This window comes from Grus americana, chromosome 6 (assembly GCF_028858705.1).
Source record: "Grus americana isolate bGruAme1 chromosome 6, bGruAme1.mat, whole genome shotgun sequence".
In the NCBI taxonomy this organism is placed as follows: domain Eukaryota; kingdom Metazoa; phylum Chordata; class Aves; order Gruiformes; family Gruidae; genus Grus; species Grus americana.
In genome coordinates this window covers 8072094-8089233 of record NC_072857.1, presented here as the reverse complement: position 1 = coordinate 8089233, position 17140 = coordinate 8072094, and the positions used below count along the sequence as shown (strand labels likewise).

At 38.4% G+C, this 17140-nt stretch overlaps 1 protein-coding gene across 2 annotated transcripts in view; it reads right to left on the bottom strand.

Annotated features, from left to right (window-relative positions):
• TMEM163 (transmembrane protein 163) overlaps positions 1–17140 on the bottom strand; it is a 100766-nt gene that overhangs the window by 25661 nt on the left and 57965 nt on the right. For both annotated transcript variants that reach the window (XM_054829879.1, XM_054829880.1), the window contains exons 3-4: positions 16296–16339; positions 15068–15159 (exon numbers count right to left, since the gene is read on the bottom strand). In XM_054829879.1, coding sequence (XP_054685854.1) covers positions 15068–15159; positions 16296–16339 — 136 coding nt within the window. The remainder of the gene's footprint in view (positions 1–15067; positions 15160–16295; positions 16340–17140) is intronic.

Below are 17140 nucleotides of genomic sequence, written 5' to 3'. Positions count from 1 at the left end.
TCCTCAGTCTCTAGGTTCCCCATGATGACTGTCAGCAATTTGGAGTAACTGGTGCTCCACCTAATGCCCTCATATTCCAGAACATTGGTATCTTCCTGCTAAGACATGAGGGTACTCTCTGTCCAGCGATACCCATGATGAACACATCTCCACATATTATATGTCACCAGTGCCACTTACTTACACCTCCAGCAGCTATTGGAGATCCTGTACTTATTTTACAGCCATCTCTATGTGAGTTAGTAAGAGCTTCCCACTAAATATCTACCACATCATTAGAGATATAATTGATCTATAATGCAAAATAATTGATCACTGCAGGTTTGACAGGCAACAGAAAAGATCTAATGAGGAATGCATGAATCTGAAATTTCCCTCAGTTCCAAGTAATATATTGCTTCTAAAAAGAAAGAGAAACAGAGGTAATTTAGTCAAAACATTTTAAAACATAACAGAAAGCCATTATTTGATTTTCAGAAACAATAAGCTTTCTGGAATCTTTCAGAATACAGTATAGTTTAAAGAATAATTCAGAAAGGACAAGGTGAGGGCATGTCTCTGACTTCTAGGCAATAATCAACTCCTAGGTCAACTGAATCTCGAACTTCCAAAGGGTTTTTTCTTAGAGCAATGGCACTTGGAATGTAATTGTAATTAAAGTTGTCGGTAAAGAGAATTTAATATTACAATTTTAACAGTGAAGCCACCAAGTCTTCTTTAGTTTGTTGTGTCTTGATAGATACTTCTTGATGTGTTTTTGATGCAGTATTTCTGTCTGAAAATCCAGAAGATAAAAACAACTCATATACAATCCATTTATAACATATAACCCATTTACATTTATACAACCCTATTAAATACTCATTTTACATTACACCAGTCCTGCATATTTGCACTCACATCCATCAAAATAAGATCAGTGTAACTGTATTACATGACACACAGCTGTCCCCTCATCTTTTCCATAACACATTCCCTGTACGGAGCTCCAATAGACACAATTCTTCATTTTGATAGCAAATTCTCACAACTCATAAGGAAACCAAAAAAGGAAATCTATCACTGTAAACAACTAAAATTCTTTCCCTTAATCAAAAATTTGTTACTTTGCATATGTTAATGGCTTTTAAGCAAGTAGCTTTGAAAAATACTGAGATTCAAGGGGTTCCATCTCCACAAACTGTCAATTTTCAAGCTGCTATTATTAACTTTTTCCCCCCTCTTTTTATCACAAAATTAATCTCCTAAGGAGAAAAAGTCCAACTATTAAATTCATTTGCATCTAGCAGACACAGCAAAACAGCCTTCTAATTCAGGGATTTATCCTTAATTCTGTCCTACATTTGTAATTATTTGTTACGATTCCCTACAGGTAGCGATAAGACTAAAATTCTATAATATTTCCATCATAGAACTAAAGACTAATCTCACCCAGATCTCTATGGTGATTAATCTTCAATGTAATAAAGCAATTTTACCTTTAGCATGGCTCTTGCCACACTGACTACTCTTCACATGAGTTGACCCATTCCAGCCAAAGAGATTGGTCTTCCATGTGAGCAGCAGTCAGCCTGAAGACTGCAGATTTAAGACTCTTGGCTACTTGTTTTGTAAAATTATGTAAAAAATAAAATAAAATAAAATAAAATGTTACAAATACATCCCAAGTGACAAGCTCTGCTACATAATACCTCAAAAGAGATCTGGGGTAAGCTACACAAGGGTGACTGATAACAAGTTTTCCTGTCTCTCTGGTAAATGGAATACAGTGGCACAGTACCAACAAGGGTTCGTAATGAAGCTCTTCGTAATTACTCCTCTCAAGTCAATCTGCTCTCATACACAACAAAGGTGGTGTCACAGAATCAAGGATTCAGAAAAAAATTAGTGATGCATACAAATACAATCTGCAAAAATGTGTCAACTTTCTCTTAGCAGCTCACAGAGACAGTTGTTTTGGGGCAGTGGAGAGGGAAAGGGGTCTCATATACTTGGTAGTATGTCTGTTACATCCTGGAACCTATTTCACCACCACACTTCAACTTCATTAAAATAGTCCCTGACGTGCGATGACACCGTGTGGAATAAAACAAGATTGTCAGTAGCAGTCTAATTAGTTCCCAGTTTTGTTAACATATGATACCCCTAAAATGCAATACTAAAAACCTAACTTTCTTGTCAAATACTGTGCTATTCTCCACCTTTTTTATTCACTGCTGTATCTTAGATTACTCGATCTTTTTTGATTACATAGGTTATTTGGGGGTTTTATTACTTCTACCAGTGTAAAGAACCTCACACAACCATAGAAAAGCCTGGGTTGGAAGGGACCTCAGAAAATCATCTGGTCCAACCTTTCATGGGAAAGGGAGCCCAGATGAGATTATCTGGCACCCTGTCCAATCGCATCTTGAAAACCTCCCGCGATGGGGACTCTACCACACCCCTGGAAAAGTTGTTCTAGCGATTGATTGTTCTCACTGTAAAAAATTTCTTTCTTGTATCAATTATTAATTGAAACCATCCCTTACCTTATTCATGGAAAACATTTTAATCATTTCAGCAGAGCTACAGAGATAAGTGTGACAAAGAGAACCATGAGAAAAGACATTATAAACCACTAACACTTGTATTAATATTCTTGAAGTAGAAACTATATTCTTACATTTGCAAAGCTGCCATCAAAACACGCTTCAGTTCCTCATCCAATTCTCTGGCAGCTACAGTACTATAAATAAAAGATAATACTCCTAACTCCTATATATTCCGTTGCCTTCCGAGAGCTGGGTTACCCTAGTTTATTTTAATTCTGTATTTTCTTGGTTGTTAAGACTCTTACCATGATATTATTTTTCTAAGAGAAATTAGTTTTCTGCCATAGGAATAGTGGAACAGTTTGCCCAGAGAGGTTGCAGAGTCTCCATCCTTGGAAGTTTTCAAGACCTCACTGGATAAAGTTCTGAGTAACTATTCTGATCTCACAGCTGACTCTGCTTTGAGCAAGAGCCTGGGCTAGAGACCTCCTGAGGCCCCTTCTGCCCTGAATTATCCTATGATCCTGCAGATTTTTATTCATGAAATCTTTATCTCTGTAGGCTCTGTCAAGATCTTTCAGCACTAATGGCTCCTAATAGCCCACAGAAAAGGAAATGTTAAAATCTCTACAGGCTGTTTTCACCGCTGGAGTGAAGAGGTTGTGTTAAAACTATTACTTTGCAAGGAACTGTAACTTAGCATTAAAATCTGCTGCAGGCCAATGAGAGCAATATGAGCTCTAAACCCAGGAGTAATGTGAGCTTTTTCAGCAAAGCTGAGCAAATCAGTTTTATGAAGGATATAGAATTTAATCTCTGAATAAACCCACTAATGAAACCTCTGGAGTTTCAGTATGAAAAAAATTAAGTGATATAGGTAATTAATTTAATAAAAACTATAAATGTACTAATTCCTTTTTCCCTATAATTTGAAAGGATTTTATTATTAGTGGGTGACAGAGTGAATATTATGTATTGAATCATTCAGGGGAAGTCATATAGCACAACACACAAGGCAATTGCCCAAGAGATTTTTGCTATGTCAGGAGTTAGGAAAATATTTTTTAAGCATACAGCATTCATTCACTTTCTAATTCTGTATCTCTCCACACATTTTTCTCAATTGTCTTCTGTGTCTAGCCCCATGACAGCAAGACTTTTGTACCTCTTTGCCTTGCTGGCACTCTTATTTTCATTCTTACCATAATGAAATACAAATGACATTCTGTGAATGCTCCTTCATTAGTAACTTGGAGCTTGCACTAATCTGCACCATGTTCCTTCTGGATGAGAGGCAGTCAGCCTGTTTAAACAAAGCTAGGCCTACTTGCATTTAGTATTTGTATTATGGCAGCTCTTATAGTCTGATGACAGTAGCCAAGTATAAAATTCCAGTCACAGCCAGCCCAAGATTTCTCATGTGTAGACAAAACTGAAAGCTGGTACTCAAAGGGTGAGAACTCAGGAGGAAAAAGCTCGATTTTTGGTCACTAACAAATGATTTTCTGGTGGAACACCAGTGGGTTCTAGCTGATGGGGATGAAGTGAAACATGGTAGAGAAAATGGAAGAGGACTCAGACCTAAGTCAGTGGACAAAGAATATGGAAAGGGAAAAAGTCAGAGGATGTTTCAGAGAGAAGGGGTTGAAAGTGTTTGTTCTGGTTTGCAGTCATTTGGGGTGTCAAGGGATGCCTGGGGATGTTGCAGATGTCAGGCTCTGTTTTCTCTTCCCTTGATCTCAACTGCAATCCACGTCCTTCCGAGACCCACAGCTTTTCTTCTCCTCACAGCTACCTTCTCCTCCGCAGCAGCCTCTGTTTGCTATCTACACATCCTAATCTGCTGTCACACAAGTAAGGAACAGGAAGAATTGAGCAAGGACTATTCCTGCCACCAAGGACAGAGTACATAAAGAAGCAGGGGAGATGCAGACCTAAGCAGCTGTGCTAGGAATGTCTGCCTGCACAGCAATAGCCACCCCTGCACGTACCCCAGTCAGAGCAGGGGCAGGTGACGGTGAAGTCTCTATGGCTGGGTACCTCACCTCCAGACAGGAAGGGGCCTGTTCAGTCTACTGCACACCCTGCCACAAGCACAGCTCTGCTGCCCATTTTTTTTAAAGAGGCATTAAAATTACAATGCAGCTGTTCAGTAACATTTGTTCCTTGCTATCCATTCTGCAATATTGCTGAGATAATTCTAGCCACATTTTTCATTAGGGTGACATCCAGAACTGTGAAGACTGTGAAACCTGCCTCTTAAACCCATTAAAGGGCTTACTCTAAAAAGAACAGTTACTAGCCACTGTGGAATATTACTGTAATACACAGGCAAAAGATGCAAGATCAGCCTCAGTCTTGAGATTCCTGCTTTTTTGTCATGCTCTACATCTTAAGCTTATGTGTGTCCAATTAGACAGTTACATTGCTTGTTTATGTTTGTGGTGTAGCTTACCTATGACCAGGTTTAGTTACTTTGGAGGTCTTGAACACCAAACTGTACAGCATCACAGCTGTTCGGAGTATTTATATCTGCCTGCTGCTGGGCGAAGAAGGAATAAAGTCACTTTAAAATGCACTTTAAAAGGAACTAAGTGGGCTCACTGTTCATCGCACATGGTCCATAATCCACCACCAACTGCCAGAATCTAGATCAGCTACTCCTTTTTCTCACCACAAAAAAACAAACAAAAAAACCCACAAACCACCCCACAAACCAAAATAGATTACAAAACAAAGAGAATTCAAGTAACAGTCCAAACTATCATTGAAAGCTGATTTCTCATTTATTATATTAAAAATATATTGTGTTATCACATGGTCTAATCTCTTCTTAAAGAACATGCAGGGGAAATACTGTTTATATCTGAGACTCAGATGAGCTATGCTAGGGATCCCTTTCATACTGAAAATGTTATAGGCCTTCTAAAACTTTTATTATCTTCAGGAGTTCAACTAGTCACTGCAGAATAGGGTATTTAAAATCATGCAGCTGAACTAGTGCAACAGTCCCACAAATAAATTTGATTCTCCAGGTATTAAATACCTGCCAATAAAAGCTAACAGACATTTCTACAACTCAGAGATTTTTGAAAACTCTTACGACCTGTTTTCTAGCTTCTGAAGAGCTGATCACTGCTCCTAGCTTTGTAGCAGGTGATTGGAGAGTCTGTCATTCCCCTGAAGCTGGAAATCAAAGCCTTTTGAGAATTTCTGTAATACTCATTTCTACAGTGATCATCAAATTTCAGTACAGAACACCAACATATCCCTGCTACATATATATACACGCACTGTAATACTAGGCAATATACACAAATACTGCCTAATCAACTACCAGTGAAGTAAAAGGAAAGGCTTTCGTAAATTAAATAGATTTTGGATCTAGCTCCAGTAAAATCATTGCCAAGTCTACAGATGCCACATTTTTAGAAACAGATTTTAGAATGTATAAATATATACATTTGCTATTTCATATTTAATATAAATTCTATGTGTGAGGATTTTGTGTGTGTGCGTGCATAAATGTATGTATACATGCATTTCTGCCTGGATAAGAGCAAAGTTTATGATTGCTTCACTTTTGCTTGAATATGGGATAATGGATTCATGGAGAAATGATGCATTTTAATAAGTCAGCCTAAGGAAGCACCTCTAAAATTTGTATCTAGCACTGTACCTGGATGCAGTATTTTGGCTAAATATTTCAGAAGAACGAACGGTTTACAAATTTTCAGTGTGGTTAAATAGAAACTATATTTCTCCTCCTATAAAGCAGATATCCAAGCACGGGTGAATACTTACGTTGCAAACTCTGTGCTGTGTTCCACTGGGTAGGAGAGACATGTACATGCCATGTGAGGAACAACTCATGGTGGCTGAGAATAAAACAAGAGCTGCAGAGTTAGGTTCTTAGCTATTTGCAGTGTGTAGGCTATCTCAATGCATTTGATGTTTTTCCAGATCACTTAACTATTCCATTCACTCATCACAAAAGAGTTTTTCCTCCAGCCACAGAGGTTTGCCCTGAACTGTGGGTAGGTGTGGATTTTGCCATCTGTGCTTCAAGTCTCTTTCGTATGTATGGCATAGATAAAATTATCCACAGTTTTTTCAATGTGACTGATATGTTGGGTCTGCATTGAGAGGATTATTTTCATTCAACACTACCTAAATAGACAGTGCTCATTTAGTCAGGCTAACCAGTACAGCAAAGCCAATCCACACATGAAAATTTAAATACAGTACTAATAGTGAAAATTAGGGGGGTTTAACTCTGTGAACCAAGAGAGAATATACCCTGTAACCATACAGATCAGTATGCCCTCTTATTTGAGTCAGAGGAAAAGAAAGAAGAGCCAGAACTAACCTGGCAGTATGACAGCCATTTTCTTCTATGAAAGGTGGTTTCTAATTCTTTTAAGTTTTGGGTGCAAGAGTAGGATACACCACTGTACCCATATTCCATGCCTAAATGTAATACGCATACACGCAATATAATTTCAGTAAGGCTCCCCATGACCAAACCCTGGTGTAAATATTCTCAAGGGGTATCATCTGAAAAGAGAGAAAAAGGGGTTTCAATCACTTTGGAAGGAGAGGCTCACTCCATCTTAGGGTCCAACCTGTCATCACATTTTCTCAGTAAGAAAGAAGTCTTTACACAAACTACCCACGCATGCCCAGCAGCCACATGGACATGCCCACTTCCTTTACCAGCAGACAAGGCTCTACAGGAGGCAGCAATAGTGATGGCTCTTTACAGAATCAGCACAGGGCAGTAATAAAGTAATAAAGGGAAATTCCAAAGATCATCCTCAAAGCAAAAATCATGGGCAGGATGAAAGCCTCTGGAGTGCTCTGGACTAGGCCGTAGGCAACTGGACAAGAGACTATAGGGCAAGAGTAGATTTGCAATTTGAAGAGCTAATGCAATGCAAAGCAGTAACGTATCATTTCATGAAGCTATATGGCACTTCTCCCTAGCAAATGCAGAAGGATACCATGTACATATCTGATTTCCCCATCTTCCACAAATGAATTGCACCAGAAAGTAAAGAGCAGGAGGACAAGGTGTCAAGGGAGTACTTGTCCAGAAGATACCCATGCTGACAAAGAGAACACCACAGCAAAGGACAGTTCCTTCAGGTATATTCATCTCAGAGTGGGCGTCTACTTACCATACACAGAGTTGTACAGATGATTTTGTTATTACTGTTCACTTAAGTCTAAATTCCAGAGAGAAGGTAACTTAAGAAACTAGGAAGGGATACTTTGCTAGGCTTCTCCAAAGGTCACAGGCATAAGAAGTTGTAAGGTTATAAAAGCAAAACTGTTCAAAGCTGCATCCTTCTGCTTGATAAACATCCACAGATTTGCAGCAGTAGTTGAAACACCAATATGCCTACTTGCTGCACTGCCCCATTTACCTGAAGAAGTTACTTATAATCAAAACCTGAATGCAAGGCATATTCCGTGAAAAGGTAACTGACAGAGAGTATGCACCCAGGAGCGTTCCAAGCAACAAAGGAAAGGTATTGGTACACTGGTGATTTTGTAGTCATTGACTATTCTAAAAAGACTGTTGATATTTTTAATATCCTTCATAAAATGTTTTTAAATATCCTAATACCTATGTCATGCTCTTACATAGCCGTAAGTTTCACCACTAGTGGAAAATGTCCTAGGAAAGGGTCAGAATATCCTTGTTCCCTTCCTTCCTCCCTTCATTACATATGCCTACGCAACAGATAAGCCATATGTATGGATATTCACATAGTGGATTCCTAGAGTCCTCTGGCAACTGAAAACCCCAGTGAGCCACCAGACAGAAAAAAGGCACAACAATACTGAGCATTTATAAACTCAAGATATATCTACACATGTGTGTGTATATATATACACATACACACAGATTAGAAATAAGATGCATATTTTTATCAGTGAGCATAACTAAATATAGGGGTAGGGTAGCAAAGGATGTAAGAAATTTTCTAATTGTTGCATCCAGCATGCTTATTATCAGTCAAGTTTCTTAGTTACTCCGTCCCTGAGGAGCAGTCAAATATCTATCTTAGAGATTGCTTTTAGCTCAAACTAAATTAGAAATTCTTGGATTAAACTCTCACAGTTGTGCTCATCTGGATCAAAATAGATGAGAATACTGGTTAATTCTCTCCATAATTCTCCCCAAAATAAGAACCTATTAATAATCAAAACCTCAGGGCAGGCATTTTTCACTTGACCAATGGGTTCAGCACTAGTATAGTAACAAATCCAGCTGCCACAGCTGAGGTACAATGTATGGAGATGAAAGTTAAGTTGCTGACACATAGCAAAGTTTTTAGACAATGACTAACTGCAAAAGTAACAAAGATTGCAAGACCTTCCCCACTGCAAAATAAATACAGGAACAGAGAAAACTGAAGCCACCTACTCTTTTGGGTAAAGTGTCACCTTACCCACAAAGGGAGAGCACTCCACAATCATATGCTGCCCACCTAGAATAGGAATGACTATTTTCTCCTGGCAAAAAGCTTTCTCAGCAGCAGGTGGAGGTATGACAGATACAGATACCTGCACCCTTGTCTGCCACAAGGTAATTCTTGTTATTTTAATATTACTGCCAATGTGTTGGACAAAGAAAGAAAGAAAGGAACACAGACATATCTGCATTCACTATGTATTATGTCATGGCAACATACAGTGCCACAATTTCATTAGAAATTATTTGTCCATGACAGAATTTAATTTTCTTATTACAGCAATAAAGGAAAGAATGGCTGGAGTCTGACATATGCAAAAAAAAAAAAAATCCCAAAACAAAACAAAAAACAAAACACACCAACAGTGAAAGAAATGTGAGCTTTCTGTTCTTGGCTTTATCTAGCATGCTCATTATGAGTAAGGTTTCCTATTTACTCTGGCAGTGGGTTAAGAAAGATGTTGACAGACTGGTTCTTGGGAAACACAGAATTTAACTTGGTACCATCAACAGAATAATATATAATAAACACCAGCTGCAACTGTCAAAAATCACTATGTTAAATATGCTGCATAGAGTTAGTTTTTACAATACCGAACATACAAGCTCAAACAAAAAACATTAACCAAAAAAAAAAAAAAAGGAGCAATGGATCCTACGGGCATAAGCAGATATTCAGTCGTGTACTGCATTGTACAGAAATGCAAGATTGTAGCCCTGTAATGTAACAATAAGGATATTGCTTTATAGCCTATGAAGTAGCACTACTTCATTTAACCTGAGCAGGCTGCCAACTTACTCAACTTACTATGAGCAAAGTCCTGTTTTCCTGAGCAGAAGGAATCAAACAAGAGATGTTTCCTGTGTTGAGATCTTTCCAACCAACTATACATAAAAAGCTCCGTCTTTCACAGCTTTTTCACAAGGCTGTGTGCCCGAAGTTTGTTATTCCGTTTTCTTCATCTTTCCTTTTTCAGCAGTATTTCTCACTTTCACTTCACACACAGTTCCAGCACTCCAATCCATGTCCTTCATTCCTGAATTTAACACATCAAAAAACTGCCCTTTGGCTGTATAGCTTGTTAGTAGTTCAACCTCTCACAAGACATTTTTCCAGGTCCCCAGTGCTTCAGTTTTCTATTATGAAAATACTTCTAGTGCTATTTACTGGGCTTATTTATGCACATGAAAAACCACTGTTACCACATCAATTTTAGTAAATATCTTCCTTCAACAGAATTTAGATTTGCTTCATAGTCCAATAAGCTATTATGTTGCTAAAGATTTACTAAAGGGTAGAATACTCAAGAATACTCTGGTAATGTGCGCTCACTGCCCAGTAGGCCAAACATATCCTGGGCTACATCAAAAACAGCGTGACCAGCAGGTTGAGGGAGGTTATTCTCCCCCTCTACTCCACTCTCATGAGACCCCACCTGGAGTACTGCATCCAGCTCTGGGGTCCTCAGTACAAGAAAGACATGGACCTGTTGGAGTAGGTCCAGAGGAGGCCACGAAGATGATCAGAGGGCTGGAGCACCTCTCCTGTGAGGACAGGCTGAGAGAGTTGCACCTGGAGTTCAGCCTGGAGAAAAGAAGGCTCCAGGAAGACCTTGTAGCAGCCTTCCAGTACCTGAAGGGGCATACAAGAGACCTGGAGAGGGACTGTTTACAAGGGCATGGCGTAATGGCTTTAAACTAAAAGCAGGTAGGTTTAGATTAGATATAAGGAAAAAATTATTTACTGTGAGGGTGGTGAGGCACTGGAACAGGTTGCCCAGAGAGGTTGTAGATGCTCCATCCCTGTAAGTGTTTAAGGCCAGGTTGGATGGGGCTTTGAGAAACCTGGTCTAGTAGAGGTTGTCCCTGCCCATGGCAGGGGAGTCAGAACTAGATGACCTTTAAGGGTCCCTTCCAACCCAAACCATTCTATGATTAATATTTGTTCACTGGTTATGGAGAGCAAGAAGGGGGACCATTCAGATTTCTTTGCTCATCTTGAATGGCTCAGTGATCATTCAATGTTCAAATCACAAAACAGAAGACTGGATTCAGACCTTGAACCTGGCAACCTGTTCTAATCAACCCTGCTTTGAGCAGGGGGTTGGACTGATGAGCTCCACAGGTGCCTGCCAACCCCAGCCATTCTACAGCACTGCACAAAACTCTTTCCATGAAGTAATAAACTGTTTCTGGCCCAAAGTGCAAAAGTAGTGGCTCTATTGTATTTTTACAGTCAGTGGTTTATCAGCTACATTTGAGTATATTCCTTCCTCTTAGCTTTTCCTCTTATGAAGGAAAATAGGGAATTGGAAGTATTTTATTTTGATCATAAATTTTCAACTTTTGTTGATATTCAAAATTATTTCTCAAGTTATTTCAGCACTCTCTTCTTTCTTGGATTTCTTGATGATTTGTTCATCACGTCCAAGTGTCCTGCATGTTAACTTGCCGCTCAGCAGATCATGCTGAGCAAATCAAGCTCTCATGAACTATGTGTTCTCTTTCCAGATATGTCGTCCTTCCCAATTTTTCATTTCCTCAAGACCCACAATTCTTTCAACCACTCTTCTAAAACACATGAAAAACATAGTAGCCTGCTTTTACCCTCTTTTATTTGACTGCCAAAATAGAAAGATGATGAAGTGTGAAACTATCCCAAAAAGAACCAGTAACAAACACATCAAATATTAATCCCACTCCTACACACCTTTTCATTAATGAGCCAGCTGGGCAGAATCAAGCAGTGTCTTACACGGCCTACAGTCTTATAGTGGTTTATACCTAATCTGGGTGAATATTTGTTATCATTTCAAAGCCACTGGGTATATTTAAAAATAAAGCATCAAAATTTCACTAGAATTTCATCATAATTTAAGACATACCTTGAACATAACCGGATATATCTTTTCACAATGACAATAAAAATTCTCATCAATAAAAAGCCTGCCAACTTTAGCTTCTCAGGCCTCAATATCAAAGAATTTTCAAGAAGGGCAGATCGCAAAGGTAAGTTAAAATATATTTCGTAGTTCCCACATGTAAATCACCATGAGAATCAACAAAGACATACATTGTATAACTTTGTTCACTGAAAAAGTATCGACTCATCTTGCCCCAGAAAATGAGAGAAATCAAACGACTACTAAAAATTAAAGCCATTAAACTGAGTAAAAGCATGAAAAATTTTCATGATAGTTTCAACACTACAATTCCCCTGAAGTCAAATGGAAATGCATTGGTTCAGCTTGGAAGAACTTGGCACAGCAAGCAGTTTTGTACTGTTCATTCTGAGTAACAGCCCTTGAAATGTTGCATCTCTAACTTCCATATGGCTACATCTTAAAGTAAGATGATGCAGTTCTTTTACATCTTCGTATTTTAGTCTAAGCATTTAATTCATGGCACATCATGAGTCAGGCTGTATTCTCTGTGTCTTTTTCTGGGTTTGTGTTTTTCGTTCCATCTTTACATTCTCCCTCAACGACAGCCAACAGTTATGACTGGATCTAACGTTGCCCTTCCATGAGAGGCCTTCCACTGATTTCAACAGATTCTAGATCAGTCTCTTGCTGCCAAGATAGTGAAACAAGAAGTTTTACAAATTTGCAATACTTAATTAATTGGCAATTCCACTTGGCTTTTGTCAAGGAGCTCAGGTTATTTTCATGTATGTTAGGATACCCAGACAAATGTCACGTTTAAATCAATAAAAGACAGACCTACAAATAAAGAACTAAACTGAAATCAGTCTGGCACACCTTGCTCTTGTAAACAGCAGTAAGGCTTTTGCAGAAACTCAGAGTTTTGCACAGCCTCCTACGCTAAGGCAAAGTGTGGCTAGGCATACAGAAACAGGAATAATGCAGAGCATGACCTAAGCACCTACAGGAGTTTGCACCAAACTGTCCAGGATTCTGAGAGCAGACTTCCCCTCTGAGACACTGATACACAGAAAACAAGGACTGTGAAAGACCAGGTGTACTTATAGGTACATATGATGCAAAGATTATTTACAAGGTAAGAAAGCAGCCAGGAGGAGCCATGCAACATTTTCCCAGCATAAAGGAAAAATAATTACATGCAGTCTTTCAAGCAAGAGATTGATTAAACACAACAGGAAATTCGAAATGTGCCTCCCTCAAAAATCTGACACAGTAAGAATTGCCTTAAGAGACACAACCATCTCTTCACTTGTCGGTACTGTGATGATTCTCCTGTCAATTCTAGAAATGTAGGGATAACCAGACTGCTTATCCAGTGATTCATATTCCCAGCATACGGTAACATTCTTTCACTCAGTACTGATCTCATCACGTAATCTTAGCTGTCTTCAACTAGAGGGCATGGTAAGTAATTCATTGACTTAATTTAGCCTTATGTAAAGCAGGGGGATAATATGAAAGCAAATTAAAAATGAGCATAAAAAGCAGGAAAGTATGTTTGTTACTTCACATGTTCACTTCGCTGGCTTAGCCATAGGGATATGTTGATTCTTCTTTTGTATTGGGATTTATCTTCTCTATAAAGTACTTTACAAGGTTCACTTCAAAAAGCTCAGCAGAAGGAGATTTCAAAAATATGTTAATTGAATGTTGACAGGAATCTCTGTGGACGCCCACAAAAGCAAGATACTCAGGAAATGTCTGTTAAGATCTCCAAATATGTGCAGGAAGACTAATTTTAATCACATATTTCTGGATTTATTTTTATGAATCAATGCCACATCAATCTTCTCTGGCCTTTTATTCCAAACTGTTATGTATGGAGCCCTGCCAGAAAGGAACTCACAGCACTGGCAAGCTGTTGCATGAGCCTGAGTTAATGCATATAAAAATACTGCTTAATCTTTTCTCAGTTTTTAGGAAAGGACTATGAAGACAAGTTATAGTCCCCTCTGCATGGCTTCTCTTTTTTTTCTTTTTTACTTGATCCTATCAGTTATGTAAAAGCTCAGTTTCATCAGGCTTCCCTTCTTGTAGAAGGAACTTCACTAGAGGTGTTTCAGAACACAAACTACCTTATCCCCCTTTAGTGTAAAATTGTAGTCCATTCTAGGACTACAATTCTTTGTAGTTTGATCTATCTTCAAACAAGCCAGATGGGATACTGCTAGCAATGGCAGCACAGAACAAAACCAAAGCAGATAATGTCCTACAATTCTTCATCCAGATGTACCCAAAATTTGAGTAGGAGGTTAAAGTCTTCTTTATGCACTAGCTGGAACAATTCTTGAGCCAATCTCCACCTGATCTTCTCAGCTACCACATGCATTGCAAATAGAAATGCTGCACAATGATGCAGAAAATAGTTTCCACTGTGATCAGTACTGCATTGCAAATTAAAGAATTTTTTTCCATAGGATCCATATAGCCATTATTAAATATGCTTAGTTTGCAAGCACACACTTTTTTCTATAAAGAAGACATGCAAGTATTGATATACTCTTACCAAAATAGCAATAGCTCTGTAATAAAAAGGGTGTGTCTCTCTCTTTGTACAGCAGTTACAATAAACTGTGTCAGCCTACTATCATATCACTAATACAAGTTCAATCTTATCAGATGTTCTGTAATCTCAACTTCTAATAGTATCACTAGCAGTTGAAGTGATTTACATTCAAAGAGAAGGGGTTCATCTTCCAATCTTGTTAAGGGAAGGACAAATATAATATGAGCATCAATTTTAAAAAATATACTCTAGTAAGAATAATGGAGTAAGATGCAAAATAAAAGATTGACAAATCCATTAAAGACTGCAAATATAGTTCATCTGATATGCTGCAAGGGGGGGGGGGGGGGGGGGGGGAAATCAAAGCCCTAACAATTACTATTTTGGCTAAAAAGTAACTGAAAATCACAATCACACAGAGGTTTGCTTAAGGAAAGGCTATATGTTTAGGACCAAACAGTAACTTGGCAGAAGGAAAGAATACTTGCTGACATGACAAAATGTTTTTTGTCAAAGCTCTGGAATCTGTAGCATCACAGCTTGACAGCAAAAGCTCCTCAGGCCTCTACCAAAGCCAAAAGTAATTAAGTGTACTTACATGTACTCCCTGTGTGCAGAATGCACAGCAGCTGCGTTGCTGTAACGCCACAAAACTATCGCTGATGACAAAACATCCAGGGTAGCATCAAACTGAAAGAGACACAGAGTCAATTGTTTTGTGGGCCATTAACTGTACCCTGTACTAACAGCAATACATTTACTATCCTGCTGCACAGGCACAAAGCAGCTTCAAATAAATTATTTTAATGAAAGCAGGATTTAAATTTATTAAATTGATCTTCTTTTTGCCATGTATTATTGCACGATACAATTCAGAGCTCAGTAAGTCAATCAAAAGATTAAAACTTTATCTGTAATCCATCACCTGCTGAGAAGTTTAAACAAAAATCAAAACCAAACCTAACACAAAATCAGCCACTGTGGCCCCACAATAGTTAAAATACTAATATGATTCTTATGCAAAGAAAGTGTTTGAAAATGCCTGTCAAGCATCCCTTTTTCCTGCGAATTCACTAATTTTATGCCATAGAAGGTTTTGTTTCAAAGCAAGGAAGTATTAACGGTTTTTCAAAACCCATTGTATCCAGATTTCATATTATTCTGTATCATCAGCAAATCTGCCACGTTTGAATTTCCAGTAAACGAAGAAATGATGTTGGGTAACACCAAAAACCAGGCTTGTCCCACTGTAAGAACTTTCATGCTCAAGTCAAACTTTCTACAGAGTCAATCTAACCTTCAAATTTGAAAGCAAAAGCTAATTTGTTTGAAATTAGTCATTGGCTTGTCATTTGGAATTTTCTGCTCTGCCACTAGTTGGGAAAGTCACAGTAACTACTAGAGAGGAAAGCTGTTGTCCCAAAGTCAATAGGAGTTTTACCATAGACTTCAACAGGAAAAGGGTCATGGAAAGTTTGGAAGGGAACTTCAGAATTTGGCTCACATTCAACAACAGAGCTGATAAAGCTGAGAGATTTTGTAGAAGAAAACCATATCTGGTGGATAATATCTATCAATGGTGAGACATAAGTATTGACATTAATGCCAGTATAAGACTTATTGGTCAGAAACTGAAAAAGTATAATGAAAGTATCTTTACCATCCTTTCCAAGATATGACTTCAACAACATTTTTTCTAATCCATCATTGACTTTGCACACCTTGCCATGAACTTACAGTAATAAAAAAAAAATACAGTATTTCATGTTCAGAAAAAGCCCATGACAAAAAATGGTAGAGAATATTTAAACTGTATCTCTACTTACAGCAAATCCAAATGATGATGCACTGTATCTCATTACGGAGACAGCTAAAGGAAAGAAAATATTATTTAGAGTCACTTTAAATCTTTTTTGTATTCTTTCTTCTTCTCTTGTCCGAGTGCTACGAAACTAGTTTCAACACATGGGCTGAATGACCTGACCGACACTTAAAAAAGGTCTAAAAGAAAGAGCTTGTGCTGCAGGAAATGGTTAGGTCACTCAAGAGATGCTTTTCTTTCTTCCAAAACTGTAACGGGACAGACCTTACCATAGCATTCAGAAACAGTCTGTTTATGAAACATGACCAAACTGACTGACAGAAAACTAAGTAGGCCCATCCAGACTTCTTGACTGCCATCTTTGACAAAAAGCCTAAGGGTAGTTCACACAGCCCCAAGAAATACTTCAAATTTCATCAGATCAGTGATTTCCAATGGAAAAAGCATTAGCAGGAAAAAATGTGACCAGTTCCTATTTTGACTGCATACTGCCCCTAAAAAATAAACAAGACTTTAAAAACGGGCTAACATCTAGAAAAAAATATCATTTTTATAATTTTACTCCATTGTCCTGGTTTTGGCTGAGATAGAGTTAATTTTCTTTCTAGTATAGTGCTGTATTTTGGATTTGGTGTGATAACACACTGATGTTTTTAGTTGTTGCTAGGTAATTGTTGTATACACACTCAGTCAAGGACTTTTCACACCCAGCCAGGTGCACAAGAAGCTGGGAGAGCACAGCCAGGACAGCTAACCCAGACTGGCCACAGGGATATTCCCTACCACATAACGTCATGCTCCAGATTAACTGGGCCAGCTAGCTGGGAGGCAGGATCACTGCTCAGAAAC